Source organism: Papio anubis, chromosome 5 (assembly GCF_008728515.1).
Source record: "Papio anubis isolate 15944 chromosome 5, Panubis1.0, whole genome shotgun sequence".
NCBI lineage: Eukaryota > Metazoa > Chordata > Mammalia > Primates > Cercopithecidae > Papio > Papio anubis.
Window position 1 is genome coordinate 59,487,187 of NC_044980.1, and position 16,606 is coordinate 59,503,792.

Sequence of the window (16,606 nt, forward strand, 5' to 3'; positions counted from 1 at the left end):
TTTCCACACTGCTAAAGAATTTGGCTTTTTCAAGAGTGTAATCAGTTATCACCCATCTGCTTTTCAGTTTCCAAAATTTTACTGCTATTCCCTCCTAACTCATTTTCTTTGCCCTTGTGAGTTTATGTCTTTAAATTTTTTTCTACATCTGTCATTTTAGTGATATTTCAGTAGAGAACAAAACTGTGTGTATTCAATCACCTATCTTTACCCTGAAGATGTACATACTCATATATAATATGATTCTTGTTTGCCCTCTTTGGGATTCTCTGCCTCTTTTTCGTTTTCAGCTTGTTCTAGCACCTTACATTTGACTTCTTCACTTAACTGGACATAATATGGAAAGCTTGATATTAAAAACAAAGTTTATTGTTTAATGTTCATTGATAATCTAAACTAAAATGAATTTAAAATTTATAACTCTCATTCCTTGTCTAAGATTATATTAAAATAAGTTATATTTTATTTCAGAGTGATATTTACCATATTGCATTTTGTAGTTTACAAAGTAGTTTAATTTATGGCATCACATTTTATTCCTAAAAACCCCACTGCACAGATGAGCTATTTTATACATAACGTGGGAAAGAAAGGATTAAATAATAGGTCTGCAATTCACTCTCTCTCTAGGGAGAGAGGAGGATATACCCAGGAAAGACAGAGAGTGACCTGGAGAAATCTCTCTGAAACACACTAACAAGAGATCTCCTGGAAAAAAAATAAATGATATCTGTTAGCCACAGAATCCTTATTTATATAATTATTATTTACATCCTTTTAGTGGGATGTAACTGAGATTGCTGATAGTAAACAAACCTGGAATCTATGGATTTATGGGGTGTAGTTCCCTGGAAAATGTAACTACCCAAGCATAAAATGAGTATGTTTCATGACCAAATCAACTTTCTTTGGTAGAAGTAATAAAGAAACTTCTTGTTAACATTGATCAGAGTGGGTTCTGAAGTAGGAAGGAAACACCTGGGGAGCTGTACTGACATGCCCAGAACTCTCTGCTTTGCCTATGCCTCATGATCACTTGTATACTTGAAATTATTAGTGAAGCTTGATACTGGCTAACATCGCTGATCTGCCTGAGCATCATTTGACAATCCAATATTTTGTGTTATCCCACAAGGCAGCCGAGCCTCAGGATGGTTAAGTGACTTGGTGAAAGTCATGTGCTAAAACAAATTGCCAAATAGGACTAGAAACCAAATCTTAAATCATGCTTTTTCAGCCATTTGACACATATCCTAATGTGATGGGGAAAAACAACAACAAAAAACATAAGCTGTGTGTCAGAAATAGACTTGCCTCCTGGATCTGTACTTGCTTAGCTGTTCAATTTTAGGCAAGAAACTTACAGTATTTAAAACCTGTTTCCTATGCAGTAGCTCTTACATAAACTACAAAAGAGATCTTAGTAAGTGTAATGGAAAGCATGATACGACATTTACAAACATTTCTAAAGTATGGAAAAAAAAATATTGCTTACTTTTTTCCTGTAATGCCTGCAATTTATTCAGTTCTTCATTCTCTTCATCACTATCTTCACTACTTGTACTGCTGACATCCAAAACTATGTCCCTTTTAGGGTCTACTCGGAGAAAATTGCGGCATTCAAAAGTCAGGTGACCAGCTAAGTGAAACAAACAAAAAAAATGTGAATGATAAAACTAAAGATACATTATGTATTTTTGTATGTTTTGCTGCCTCACGGTAACCAATAAGTTACAATTTCAATAATATAGTATAGAAAGCTTTAACTTTTATTCAGTTGGTAGTAGTTTGGTTATTTTTCCTATACTTTTCCATGAATGCAATACTGAGAAAGAACTTTTTCCTTTCTTCATCAGAACTCCTTATTCAATAAGCATTTTTGGGGACCACTTCTTATGGATTTCAAAGTATTGAGTTATTCTATTTCCCTTTCTAAAAACACAGTAATATCTTTAACTAAACTAAGTAAATACAAAAATACCATCATACTTGGGATTTTATATGGTATTCCTTTGCCATACCTTTTCTTTCCCAGTCTGACTAACGTACTCATGGAATTATATACCTTTCATCTAATTAAAGTTGGCATAATAATACACAAGCATTAATATAACCGAATGCGCTTTACTAAAGAATACCTAAACGTTTAATTCTTGCATCATTTCCCTAAAGACTCTACCCTATAAGAAAACTACAAGTTATCCACTTACATATATGTTTTAGAAAGTCAAATATTACAAACACTATAAAAGTACGGAAAATAATATAACCAATACCTAAATACCTATCATCCATATATTAACATTTTGTCATGCTCACTTTCAATTCATTTAAGGAAAAAGCTCACTCGCATGCCTGTGCACACACACGCACACAGCTGGAGAGCTTGTATCAATTTTTGCAACACTTTCTCAATCTCATTCAATTTTTTTGTCCTCTGAAGCAACTGCACTAAAGTTGGTCTCCATCATTCCCAAACAACATATTGTGATATGTATTCTGAAAAAAATAAACTCAATTATACCTATACCTGCAATTTTTTCCTGCCACCCAATATTCTGTGATTTATCTATGCTAATATAACAGGTGTAATTTGCTCACTTTATCTAATGGATAATGTTCTACTGTATGAAAATTATATTTATTTATTTATTGTACTATTGACAGAAACATAGGTTGCTTCCAGTAGTTCGCTATTATAAACAGTGTTGAAATAAGCAGTTGTACATGTCTCTATTATAAACAGTGTTGAAATAAGCAGTTGCACATGTACTAGGTTTTCTTTAGGGTAGCAGCTTTTAAGTTTTCTTAAGAACTGAGAACAGTAAAAAATAATGCAACCAAGTGCACTCACACACACATTCATGGATAAATACACCCTAACACAAAAAAACTGAAACAAAAGTTAATTGAAGGATTTCTATATTCAGTGTTTAAAACAACCAGTGCTAATGGTGACTAAATAATTCATTTCACGATCCACTAATGATTCACTACAAGTCTATGCTAGGGGTTGTTTCTAGTTGTCTCTTATTTTGTGAGTGAAGTCCTTTGGGAATCCTAGGTTTACATCAGAGACTCTCTAATTAGAGTTCCAATTTTGCTTGGGCAGGGCCCTGCGCCTTGCTTTCATCCTCTGCATCCTGTCGGCCTATGAAAAATCGAAGTTCAAGAGTCTTGGGTTCATCAAATACCCTCAAGGCTTAATTCCTGGAACTTCTCCTTTTCTTTGGTTGTTGGCCTTTGAATATTCTTTAATTCTTTATTTTCTTCCTAGTATATTAATGTACCTAAAATATGTATTGCACATTTTATACAAGTTTCTTAGTTGTTTCTTAGTCTAGTCTGCCATATTATTGGAACAAGTTTTCCTCACTGTGATTTCCGAACAAATGAATCATTCAGAAGCACTCTTTTTAGCTTCCAAACATAAGGAGTTTTCAGGCTTTGTGTTTATTGTCAATCTCTAAATTTACTACACTGTTATCAGAGAATGGGATCTGTATGTTTTTAGTTCTTTGGTATTTGATGAGACTTCTTTCATGGCCTAGGATGTAGTAAATTTAGGAAAGATTTGTTAAGTATTTCAAAAACACAGTCACATACCGCATAATGGTGTTTACATCAATGATGGACCACATAGACAACACAGGTCCCCTAAGATTATAATACTGTTCCTTGTCAATGTTTAGATATGTTTAGACACACAAATACTTACCACTGTGTTACAACTGCCTACACTATTCAGTACAGTAACACGCTGTACAGGTTCATAGCCTAGCAACAACAGGCTATACCATGCAGCCTAGATGTGTAGTAGACTATACATCCAAGTTTGTGAAACTATAATCTATAATGTCCACACAAAGATGAAATTACCTAATGACACACTTCTCACAGTGTATCCCTGTTGTTAAACAACACAACCACATATTGCTATTTGTTGAAAAGGGTTCTATATCTGTTTGCTTGTTCAACTCTTCTCCACCTTATTTTTTTTGTCTAATAACTTCTGATAGAAGTACTTAAGATTATACAAGTATTAATTTGTCAATAATTGCTATTATAAACAATGTTGAAATGAGCAGCTGTACATGTCTCTGTGGACATACACCAGGTTTTCTCTAGGGTAGGTTTGTCCATTTCTCCTTGTAATACAGTTTTTGCTATATATATATAGAGAGAGAGACATCAGTAAATGCTTTCAAGATCATTACTTTATCTTTTTGGTTTATTGTTCTTGAGTTTCCCCTTATCGCCAGAAGTGCTTTTGCCTCAAGAGTCTGAAATTATAATGTTTCTATTACAGTAGGTAGCTAGCCAGGCATGAGTGGAGCAGGAGAGGGCTCCCCTACTCACAAAGGAACATCAGGCAACCATCAAGTGATGGTCCGGCAGCTGTCACACTGTCTTTCTAAAATGATAATTGGTCACAGCCAGTGCCAGGGAGAGGCACTTTCTGAATAGGTAAAAATACCTGAAATTGATAATCAGCAGCTTCCAATAAGATTTCAGGAACTGGGCAAGTGGGCTCCAGCATGCGCATTAAGAGACAAAAATGAAGGAGTATGACCTTCTGGGGGCATTCCACCAGAAAACGGAAGAAAAAGCCTCAGGTAAACACGTGTACAACTCTAGTAAACATACTGTGCATGCTCACCTCCCAAGCGTAGGCAGGGCACCATGCATAAGGGAAGAATGAAGGGAAAGGGGTGCAAGACGGTGTAAGTCAGCATGTAAAATGCTAGGTTCAAGGTTATATGGGGCCTTGACCTCAAGGTGCCAGCCTGGGCCTCTTCTAAGTATATATTCCTTTCTTTCATTCCTGCTTTAAAGCTTTTTTTTTTTTTTTTTTTTTTTTTGTGACGGGTTTTCCCTTTTTCGCCCCGGCTGGAGTGCAGTGGCGTGATCTCGGCTCACTGCAAGCTCCGCCTCCCGGGTTCACGCCATTCTCCTGCCTCAGCCTCCCGTGTAGCTGGGACTACAGGCGCCCGCCACTGCGCCCGGCTAGTTTTTTGTATTTTTTAGTAGAGACGGGGTTTCACCGTGTTAGCCAGGATGGTCTCGATCTCCCGACCTCGTGATCCGCCCGTCTCGGCCTCCCAAAGTGCTGGGATTACAGGCTTGAGCCACCGTGCCCGGCCTAAAGCTTTTTAATAAACATCTACTCCTGCTCTGAAACTTGCCTCCATCTCTTTTTCTGTCTTATGACCCTCAGTAGAATTCTTTCCTCTGAGGTGGCAAGAATAGAGGCTGCTACAGACCTGTACAGATTCGCCACAGGTAACTTGGATACCTGCCACCGCTAACAGTTCCACTAGTGCTCTTTTGTTCATTATTCGTTGGGTAATATGAAATTGCCATTTTTGTAGGTAAAACAGTGGACTATCAGCAATGTTCAATCAAACATGTGTTTTAGCCTTATCCTTCTATTTTGAAAACTTCTGTGTAGTTATTAGTTTTATGTGTAGTTTTATTAATCACAACATGTAGTTGGACTTAATTTTTTAAATTTGATTTGATATCAGCACAGTTTTTAACATTAACTTCTTAGCATGGGAAAAATAGTTCCTGCCTCACTGGAAGCAGTGTAAATTCACTCTTCATAGTTAGATATACTTACAAGGTGTAAGCTGAGGTTGCCAATTCTCGATTATTCGTTTTCTTCTAATTATTTTATGGGATTTCAAACACACTATATGCATTCTTGCTTCTTTCAGTGAGTGAAATTTTTTCTAATCCCTGCTTCATAGCCTTTTTAAGGAGTCTGACTTTATGTGAGGGGCTCCACCCTTGCCATACTGCCATTCCCAGGGCTTGAAAGCGTCACTCCACAGCTCTTAAACGCCTACCCAGTAGGCCTGTGGATCCACTGTTTTCAGCTAAGATTTCCCACTCTGACTTCCAGCTCCTTTTCTTGTCTAGCACCTGGGGATTTCCCTTTCCTTCTTTTGAGCTGGGTTTTTTGTTGTTGTTGTGGTTGCTGTTGACATAACACTTTTTCCCTCCTGCATTGTTACACGTGTTTGTAGCAGAATGGAAGCCTTTCTGGGTTGGTTTGGCTGGCCTCTTTGATCAGAACTCCTGATGATACAGGTTGGGCATGGTGGCTCACGCCTGTAATCCCAGCACTTACGGAGGCTGAGGCAGGTGGATCACTTGAGTACAGGAGTTCAAGACCAGCCTGGCCAACATGGCGAAATCCTGTCTCTACTAAAAATACAAAAATTAACTGGGCATGGTGGTACATGCCTGTAATTCCAGCTACTCAGGAGGTTAAGGCACAAGAATCGCTTGAACCTGGGAGGTGGGGGTCGCAGTGAGATGAGATTGTGCCACTGCACTCCAGCCTAGGCAGCAGAGTAAAACTGCCTCAAAAACAAAAACAAAAACAAAAAACAAAAAACCAAACAAACAAACAAAAAAACCTCCTGATGATCACTTAACATCCTGATGATGTACTTAAGCTAGCTTTGTACACAAACACCTCTCATCCTCTCATTGAAATGAATATTTAAAATAAATAAAATGCTTAAATAATGACCACACTGGTAGCAGTCTCTGCCCCACACCCATTTTAGCTTTGCTTCAAGCAAAGTGACCCTAAGGTGATAAGACAAATCAATTGCAAAATTACAAATAAAGTTTCTTACTGATTTTTTTTTTTCTATTGGGGAATAAGTTAGTGAAGCCTAGGTAATAACTGTGTTGCAAATTACAGTTCTTATGGCTAGCAATCTAAATGTTCTTGTAGCAAACAATGTAGAAGAAAAAAAAAGGTGGAGGACTCACCCTTCTTGATTTTAAAACTTATCATAAACCTATAGCAATCAAAGCAGTTGATTGACACACAGAACAGACACACAGACCAACGGAATAGAATTGAAAGTCCAGAAATAAACCCACACTTACATAGTGAACTGAGTTTTAGCAAGAGTGCTAAGTCCATCCAGTGTGGAAAGAATAGTCTTTTCAACAGATGGTACAGAGACAACTTTTCCACATGGGAAAGAATGTAGTTGGTCTCCTCACCTCAGACCATATGTAAAAATTAACTAAAAATGAGTCAAATAAAATAAAATATAAAACCGTAAAGCTCTTAGAAGAAAGCATAGGAGTAAATGTTCATTACCTTGGATTTTGCAATGGATTCTTAGATCTGACACCAAAAACACAAGCAACAAAAGAAAAAAATTGATAACATGGTCATCAGAATTAAAACCTTTTGTGCAAAATTATCAGGAAAGTGAAAAGTGACAGAGTGGGAGAATATATTTGCAATCATCTCTCTGGTAGAGCTTAATATCCAGAATACATAAACAACAACTATAACTCAACAACAAAAACACAACCCAGTGAAAAAATGAGCAAAGGGCTTGAAGAGACATTGTCTATAGAAGAAATACAAACGGCTGATAAGTACATGAAAAGATACTTAACATCATTAGTCATTAAAGAAATGCAAATCAAAACCACAATGAGATACCACTTCATACCTACGAGGATGGTCTGAACTGTTTCTACTCATAATGCTTCTGACATCCAATGTGTGGGTTTTTTCCACACCAACAGCCAGTTCTCCAACTTTCTGGACACTAACTGGGTGTCCAACAATTCAATTCAATTCTGTTACTACCCAGGGTTAGCACAAGTTAAGGGCTCAGACCCACAAGACTATTCCCATTTCAGATGCCTATAGTGAGTCTAGGCCACCCATACTTCTGACCAGCCAGCTTTATAAGGTCAGGGGGTTCCCACAACCCCATCCTCAAATTCGAAAATTTGCTAGAAAAGCTCACAGAACTCAACAAAACAGTTTACTTACTATTACCTGTTTATTATATAGCACGGAACTCGGAATAGCCAAATGGAGGAGATGCACAGGGCAAAGAAGTGGCATAGAGCTTCCATGTGCTCTCTGTGTGCCACAATCGCGGCACTTCTATGTGTGCACAAACCCAGCAGCTCTCTGTACCCTGTAGTTTAGGGGTTTTTATGAAGGCCCCATTTGATAGGCATGATTGATTCAATTACTGACCACTAGTGATTACATTCAATCTCTAGCTCCTCATCCCTCTCCCCTTTCTGGAGGTCTGGAAGTGGGGCTGAAAGCTCCAACTTTCTAATCACATGGATTGTTCCTCTGACAACTGGCCCCCATCCTGAAATGATCTAGGAGCCTCTCAAGAGATCACCTTAATAGTATAAACTCAGGCATGGTTGAAAGGGGCATGATATGAATAATAAAAGATTCTCCTATCACCCCCATCACTCAGGAAATTCCAAGAATTTTAGAAGCTCTGTGTCAAGAACCAGGGACAATGACCAAATATGTATTTCTTATGATCACAAATCACTATTTTTTAAAAAGGAAAATAATGAATGTTGGCAAAAAGGTAGAGAAATTAGAGCCCTTGTACATTTCTAGTGGGAATGTAAAATGGTATACCTGTTACGAAAACCAGTTTCGCAGTTTTTCAGCCAGGCACGGTGGCTCACGCCTGTAATCCCAGCTCTTTGGGAGGCAGAGGCGGGCAGATCACAAGGTCAGGAGATTGAGATCATCCTGGCTAACACGGTGAAACTCTTTCTCTACTAAAAATACAAAAAAAGCAGCCAGGCATGGTGGCACGCGCCTATATTCCCAGCTACTTGGGAGGCTGAGGCAAGAGAATCGCTTGAATCCGGGAGGCAGAGGTTGTAGTGAGTCGAGATGGCGTCACTGCACTTCAGCCTGGGTGGCAGAGCGAGACTCCGTCTCAAAAAAAAGAAAACCAGTTTGGCAGTTTTTCAAAAAAGTCAACATAGTAATTCTGCTCCTATGTACATACCCCAAAGAACTAAAAACATAGACTCAAACAGATACTCGTACATCAACATTCATTGCAGCACTATTCATAGTAGCCAAAATGTGGAAACAACCAAGTGTCTATCCACAGGGGAATGGATAAACAAAATGTGGTATATACATATAGAGAAATAATTTAGCCATTAAAAGGAATGATGTTATAATACATGCTACAACATGGATGAACTATGAAAATATTATGCTAAGGGAAATAAGTCAGACACAAAAGGACAAATATGTATGATTCTACTTATATGAAATATCTAGAACAGGCAAATTCACAGAGATAGGTTAATAAGGACTGGGGAAAGGAGGGAGTGGAGAGTTACTGGTTAATGGTTACAGATTTGGGGCAATGAAAAAGTTTTGTAATTAGTAATGATGGCTTTACAACATTGTGAATGTATTTACTGCCACTGAATTGTATATTTAAAAAATGGTTATAATGGCAAATTTTGTGTTATATATATTTTAACACAATTTTTTTAAAAAGCAAATGAAAAGGAGCATGGCATAGTATTAAATCTTACAGATAACCAGAGTTCATATCTCAGTTTTCCCACTGACTAACACGGTAACCCTGGGCCTCAGTTTTCTGATTTGTAACAATAACAAAAATAACAACAATTATTGAGGATTTACTGAAGCCAGTCATTGATCCAAATAATTGCATGAACTCATTTAATCTACACAACAACTCTATGGGATCAGGTGCTATAATGATCTTACTTTACAGACAGGAAACTGAAACACAGTGATCAAGCAATTTGCTTAATATCACATAGCTAGTAAGTGCCAACAGAGGTTTGAACCTAAGTAATCTGGTGCCAGAACCATTTGTCTTGAATGTTCATAAAACTGGAGATCATGAAACCTACTCTACGGAGTTATTTTAAGAATAAAATAATATCTTTCATGCAGTTAGTACAGAGACTAGCACCAAATAGGTATTTAGTACATGGTACCAGGTTATAACTATTTATTTCACTAATACAAAGAAAAGCATATTCTCCCCTTTCCTCCCTCCAGGAGTAGCTATATTAGCAAATGCCAAGTAATAAAAAAGAAAAAAACAAAAAACAAACAAAAAAACAACCTCCAGTTTCATTTTGACTGCAGATAAAAATCTGTCAATGTACACACACACACACACAAAAACCCCTCTTGTTTTATAAATAGGGTACCCAAATGTCTACTTCTGGGCTTACAGAATATATAGACTATGCTAACAGCTACTAACTTAACCAGGCTTTAGCGCTATCTAAAATCCTCAGATTTAAGAACACACAGCTATTTTATAAGCTTTTAAATTCCTAAACCCAGTTCATTCCACCAAGCTTCCACATCCCTAACATTTTGGTTCCTCCCCTAAAAATGCTGGCCTCTCCTGTAGTCATATATTCTTTCTTGAAGTCTTTTTTTTTTTTTTTCTTTGAGAGAGGGTCTGGCTCTGTTGCCCAGGCAGGAGTGCAGTGGCACAATCTTAGCTCACTACAACCTCTGCATCCTGGGCTCAAGCCAACCTCCCACCTTAGCCTCTCAAGTAGCTGAAACTACAGGTGCACGCCAGCATGCCTGGCTAGTTGGTTTGTTTGTTTTTTGTAGAGATGGGGTTTCACCATGTTGCCCAGGCTGGTTTCAAACTCCTGGGCTCAAGCAATCTGCCTGCCTCAGTCTCTCAAAGAGCTAGGATTACAGGCATGGGCCACTGTACCTGGCCACCTTCCTTGGAAATCTTATCCTCATATTTATCTGTTTTATTTCCCCACTGACCTAGCTGATCATTGCCCCTTTCCTAGTCTTTTTCAATAGATTCTTAAACATGTAACTGCCCTATGTGCTCACATAATATTGCCACTACACTTAAGGGATATTTCGCTCTTCCTTGAGGGCATTTCTCTATAGTTAATTATCCTTTACCTCAGTATTATTAGTATTCTCTAGGCTTCTCAATATTGTTTCCAAGTAGTAATCCTTAACTGTCCACTCAGCTGCCTGCTGCAGGTTAATAGCCCCATTCATTGAATTTTTTTGAATCTGGCTCATACTCTAGCTCTTTACCCCAAGCCCTGCCACGAGCTTGAATGGACAGCGTAGGTTGTCGATAGCTTTTCTGGGTTCCCTGACATTCTAGATTCCACGGCCACACTATGGTCCTTGTTATCATCTGCAACTGTTTTATCTCTGAAATTTTAATAAGATTATCAGGCTGTGGTTGAGATACTGAAGATAAGGAAAGATTAAGCAAGTTCCTTTAAGAGGTATGACAAGGATACCTCTGAAGTTTGGAAGAAACTAGATGAGAATAGATACAGATGTTTTCAGGTAGTGACAGAAAGTAGGAGATCCAGCCTGATAATCTCAATTTTGTTTGTAAATTAGAAGACAGGATTGCCTCCTTATGTAGGGAGTTTGAGTAGGACAGGACAGTGAATGATGAATGTTTTGAGACAGGTACCCGTTTGGGAAAGTCACTGAGGGAAGCAGGAGAGGAAGTTGACTAAGGACAAATAAAAAATGCTAATATGCATGAATGTGTGGTTGTTACACTCAAGCATTGCCTGACTACTCTATGGGGTGGTGGGGGAGTGGTGGGTAACAACCCAGAGAAATAGTAACTTTGAGTCAGATTCGTTTGTCTGCAATGAGGATGAACAGGGGTATATAAAAGAGTCAGACTTGTAAAAGGCATTGCCTACCTTTGAAGAAGCAAACTATAAAAAATAGAAAATGCATTTCAGATGTGGTTTATACACACAAGACTGAACACCAATAAACAGACATACAAACAGGCAATAAAAAAGTGATGAATTTATATTTATGTAAATGTTAAAGGTATTTACATATTTGTTTTTATTTCCTGCTGCTATGATCAACCAATGGGTCTACTAATCTTTTAATCATACTTTCTGAGAACTATCATAATTATTTGAGACATTATCTCATAAATAATCCCAAGGTCTACTGTCCTTGTAGTTTTTAAATATTCTGAAGTTACCAACTTAAAAAGAAATTCTAATAAAAACTCATTATTGAAATAACTCTTTTTCTGTGAATTTCTTTTAAGTTAATTTTGCTAAGGAAATTCTGCCACAGAAAGAGAGACCCATGTTATTTAATAATACATTCAAACTTAACTTGAAACTTTAAAAATGATAAATTCACTATTGACCCATACTGAGAATAAGATCTTTTTCTATCAAGTATTGAGATTCTTTAAATTGTACAATCTGAATAACTATTTTTGCAACAAAAGAGAGAGCATATTTTTTTGTAAACAACTGAAAAATACCCAAACTTTTGTGCATTAAAAATATTATGAATCATCTTCTTGATCTTTCTCTTACCTCTATACAAAAATTTTGGCCCCGAAATAAAAGATAAGCTAATTTGTAAAAGCAATTTATATTAGAAAGACTTGTAAATTGAGAAGACCTTCCTCTTTAATAGCTGTAGAGATTTAAGAGCTGTAGAGATGTAAATTTAACACAGAAGGGAAATATTACTAAATTTTTCCACAGGAGACAAATCAGAAATTGTTTAATGACTAAATCACTAAAATCAAAGATCTAAATAATAAAGCAAAAATAACTAAATGTGGAAATATTGACAAAACTATTTGCTGGCTTGGCTTCTCCTAAAGAATTCTAATTACTGCAGATACTTGCATTGTTGTCTTAAATAACAATGAGGAGACGACATCAACAAATATTCTATTTCCAGAAAATGAATTTAATTGTTTTCCTCAAAGTCTTAGGTTAAAAGAAGTCCAAGTGTAGAGACTGATATTTGTAGATAGACTGGGAAATCCTTTCCAGATTTTGAACTAAATGAAGCATTTGTAGGTTCTTAATTCTTGAATAAAGAAATGAGGCAGGTAAGTTGGCAATGATCAAAAGAAAGTAAACAAAGCTTAAGTTAGCAATGGTTGAAACAAAGTAAACAAAACGGAAATAAATATAAACAAATTAAAAAATAGAAAAGATTTCATTGCACTCATTTCTTGCATGCAAGTACATTCTTCAGTTTTCATTTATATGAGTGATATATATATATATATAATTATATATGCAATTTTGCTACTTGAGCAAGCTTCCCTTGAGCCAGTTTTAGCTTTTGCTTGGAAGTATGTGACTTGTTCTCTCAGCATGCTTTTAATGTGCCCTTCTGATGGAGATTTATGCTGAGTACTCTTATCACACGTTCTTGCATGAACATCTTTTTGTCAAATCACTCTTAGTTGGTAAAACATAATAACTCTTCAATGAACTGCAATGTATTAACAATCCAGGCTAATTTGCATGGTCTGCAAACAACTCAGAAAATAGCAAATGTTGTTGCCATAGCTGTTACTAAAGCTTTAGGCATTGCTACATTTAACTAAAGAATATTTACTTAGAGTATAAAATTACAAATTTATATTATATAATTATACATGCTTAAGTTTCCCTTTTCATTCAGTTAATCATAATGGAGATTAATAATTGTTTAAATCAAGTTTTTGCTCATGAGCAGAAATTCTGAGATCAATTAAATCTTTAAAGTAAATATAATAAACACAAAAAATCTTCATAAATAGTTTGCATTGCCTCCACCTTTTCTCTTAGTATGTGGAAAGGAGGAAAAGAGTAAGTATGTATATAGTTTTTAAAAAATATACTTTCTGCAAACTCCTTAATCTACTACTAACCACCTGTATCTTCATGCTACTTTTGCTAGTCATCAGATACATAGCTACCTGTTACTGGGTCTAAAGCAGGGAAGAAAAGTGAATATTTAGTGCTAACAGAGGAATTTCTGTAACAACTACATGTTAGCTTAGGGCTAAAGGACTATGCAACTGGGCCCCTGAAATCAGGATGCTATGTTATATTGCCCTAAGAGGCCATGATTCCAGTATGAATAATGCAAAACATGTCATCTTTTAGAATACTTACGGTAGCCACATTTTTTACAGCCTGCTCTGACACTGTCCTTGTTGCAACCTGAAATACAATTGGATAGAATTTTAGGAAGTAAAAAAGAAAATGCAAAAACTTAAAAACTTTATTGTATGAAAAAAGCTAAGAAAAACCATTTGTTGTAGAATTTCTTTTTTTTCTGTTGAGACAAGGTCTCACTCTGTCACCAAGGCTAGAGTACACTGACAGGATCACAGCTCACTACAAGCCTCCAGCTCCCAGCTCAGGCGAGCCTCCTACCTTAGTCTCCCAAGCAGCTGAGACTACAGGCATGTGCCACTACACCTGGCTAACTTAAATTTTTTTTTTTTTTTGGTAAAGATGAGGTTGTGCTTTGTTGCCCAGGCTGATCTCAAACTTCTGGCCTCAAGCGATCCTCCTCTGGCCTCTCAAGGTGCTGGGATTGTAGGTAAGAGCCACTGCACCCAACAGAATTTGTTTATTTAAGAAACAGCAACAACAAAAAAATCATCTCTAACCCAGCTTAATGACCTACTCAATTATATGACTCTTATAAATCAACACAAAGGCCAATTTACTCAAATCATTAAGATTTTTTTCTAATTCAATATAATAAAATAAGACAAACACACATGGCCAATAAACATAAAAAATGCTCCACATCACTAATCATAGAGAAATGCAAATGAAAACCACAACGAGATACCATTTCACACCAGTCAGAATAGCTATTATTAAAAAGTCAAAAAACAACAGATATTGGTGAGGCTGTGGAGAAAAGGTAATGCTTATAGACTGTTGGTGGGAATGTAAATTAGTTCAGTCACTGTGGAAAGCAGTTTGGAGATTTCTTAAAGAACTTAAAACAGAACTATCATTCGACCCAGCAATTCCATTACTGAGTATATATTCAAAAAAAAAAAAAAATCATTTCACCAAAAAGAAACATGCACTCACATCTTCATTGCAGCATTATTTACAATAGCAAAGACATGGAATCAACTGAGGTGCCCATCAATGGTGGATTAAAGAAAATGTAGTACATATACACTATGGAATACTATGCAACCATTTAAAAGAACAAAATTACATCCTTTGCAGCAACATGGACCATTATCCTAAGTCAAGAATTAACACAGGAACAGAAAACCAAATACCACATGTTCTCATTTATAAGTGGGAGCTGAAACACTGGGGACTCATAGACATGAAGATGACAATAACAGATACTGGGGACCACTGGGAGGGGAGGGAGGACAAGGGTTGAAAAATTGTTGGGTACTATGCTCAGTACCTGGGTGATGGGATCATTTGTACCCCAAACCTCACCATTATGCAATATATCCAGGTAACAAACCTGCACAAGTATCCACTGTATCTAAAATAAAATTTGAAAAATAAAAGAAAGTTAAAAAAAAAATCTAGTAAATAGTTAAGAGTTTAAACATTCCAGGAATTCTACAGCACTGAGGAAGAAATTCCAGGGTACTCTGGCCTGTCCCTCAAATGTAAAATAATTTACTTATTATTTTTTATATATATACACACACGGACATTTACTTTTTTACATATATATATATGGACATTAAGGTTAACAAATATTTTCCTGTTTTCCATTAGAAGAAAAAAAATCTAATTTCTTATAGGAATTGGTGAAATTCCAGAAGACTTACTGTAATTGCTAGGTATTATAAGAAATACCTAAATTCAACACTCAAATTTTGACAAGAGAAAAACTAGTCATATATCCAATCAGTTCTGATAAATATTTACAAATACAGTAATCCTGTATAATTAGTAGCACATGCAGGCAATGTTGAAGATATAAATACCAGAGACAAATTAAAACTGATTTATTTTTATTGTGATAAAATATAAACAACATACAATTTACCATCTTAACCATTTTAAAGTATACAATTTAGGTGTATTAAGTACATTCACAATGCTGTACAACCATCATCACTATTCATTTCTAAAACTCTTTCATCATCCCAAACACTAACTGTATTCATTAAACAACTGACTATTCCCCCTTCCCTCTAACCCCTAGTAATCTCTATTCTACTTTCTGTCTCTATGAGTTTGTCTCTTCTAGGTTCTTCATACATAGGGAAATCATACGATACTTGTCTTTGGGGCCTGGATTATTTTACTTAGCAGAATGTTTTCAAAGTTCATCCATATTATAGCGTGTATTAGAGTTTTATTCCCTTTTATGGCTGAATAATATTCCATTGTATGCATATATAGTTAAAACTAATTTTATCTTCCAATAATGGCTTCAATCAACCAATGAAAGCCCCAGTATAGTATTATGTCATTTTCTGTTTTTTTTTTTTTTTTTTTTTTTTGAGACGGAGTCCCACTCTGTCGCCCAGGCTAGAGCGCAGTGGCACACAACCTGGGCTCACTGCAAGCTCCACCTCCTGGGTTCACGCCATTCTCCTACCTCAGTCTCCTGAGTAGCTGTCACTACAGGTGCCCGCCACCACGCCCGGCTAATGTTTTGTATTTTTAGTAGAGATGGGGGTTCACCATGTTAGCCAGGATGGTCTTGATCTCCTGACATCGTGATCTGCCCACCTCGGCCTCCCAAAGTGCTGGGATTACATCCATTTTCTTGGTAAAGGGCATATAATTTCCAAACCCTTGAAATGGAGAAATAATCCTAACTAAATATTTAAATACATACAGTCCAAACATAAAAGTGTTAATTTAAAAATAAATATAATTTTAAAACTATTTCTTTGGTGTTATGAAGTTAAAAATTAGTTATTTTCCCCTTAAATTTTAATATTGTTTTAAAGTATACATTATTGAGGTGGGGCATCAT

At 36.4% G+C, this 16,606-nt stretch overlaps 1 protein-coding gene across 1 annotated transcript in view; it reads right to left on the reverse strand.

The window, feature by feature from the left end:
• Positions 1-16,606, reverse strand: part of SREK1IP1 (SREK1 interacting protein 1) — a 47,155-nt gene that overhangs the window by 19,075 nt on the left and 11,474 nt on the right. Inside the window, exons 2-3 of the mRNA XM_003899726.5 lie at positions 13,786-13,833; positions 1,496-1,639 (exon numbers count right to left, since the gene is read on the reverse strand). Of these exons, the coding sequence (XP_003899775.1) occupies positions 1,496-1,639; positions 13,786-13,833 (192 nt within the window). The remainder of the gene's footprint in view (positions 1-1,495; positions 1,640-13,785; positions 13,834-16,606) is intronic.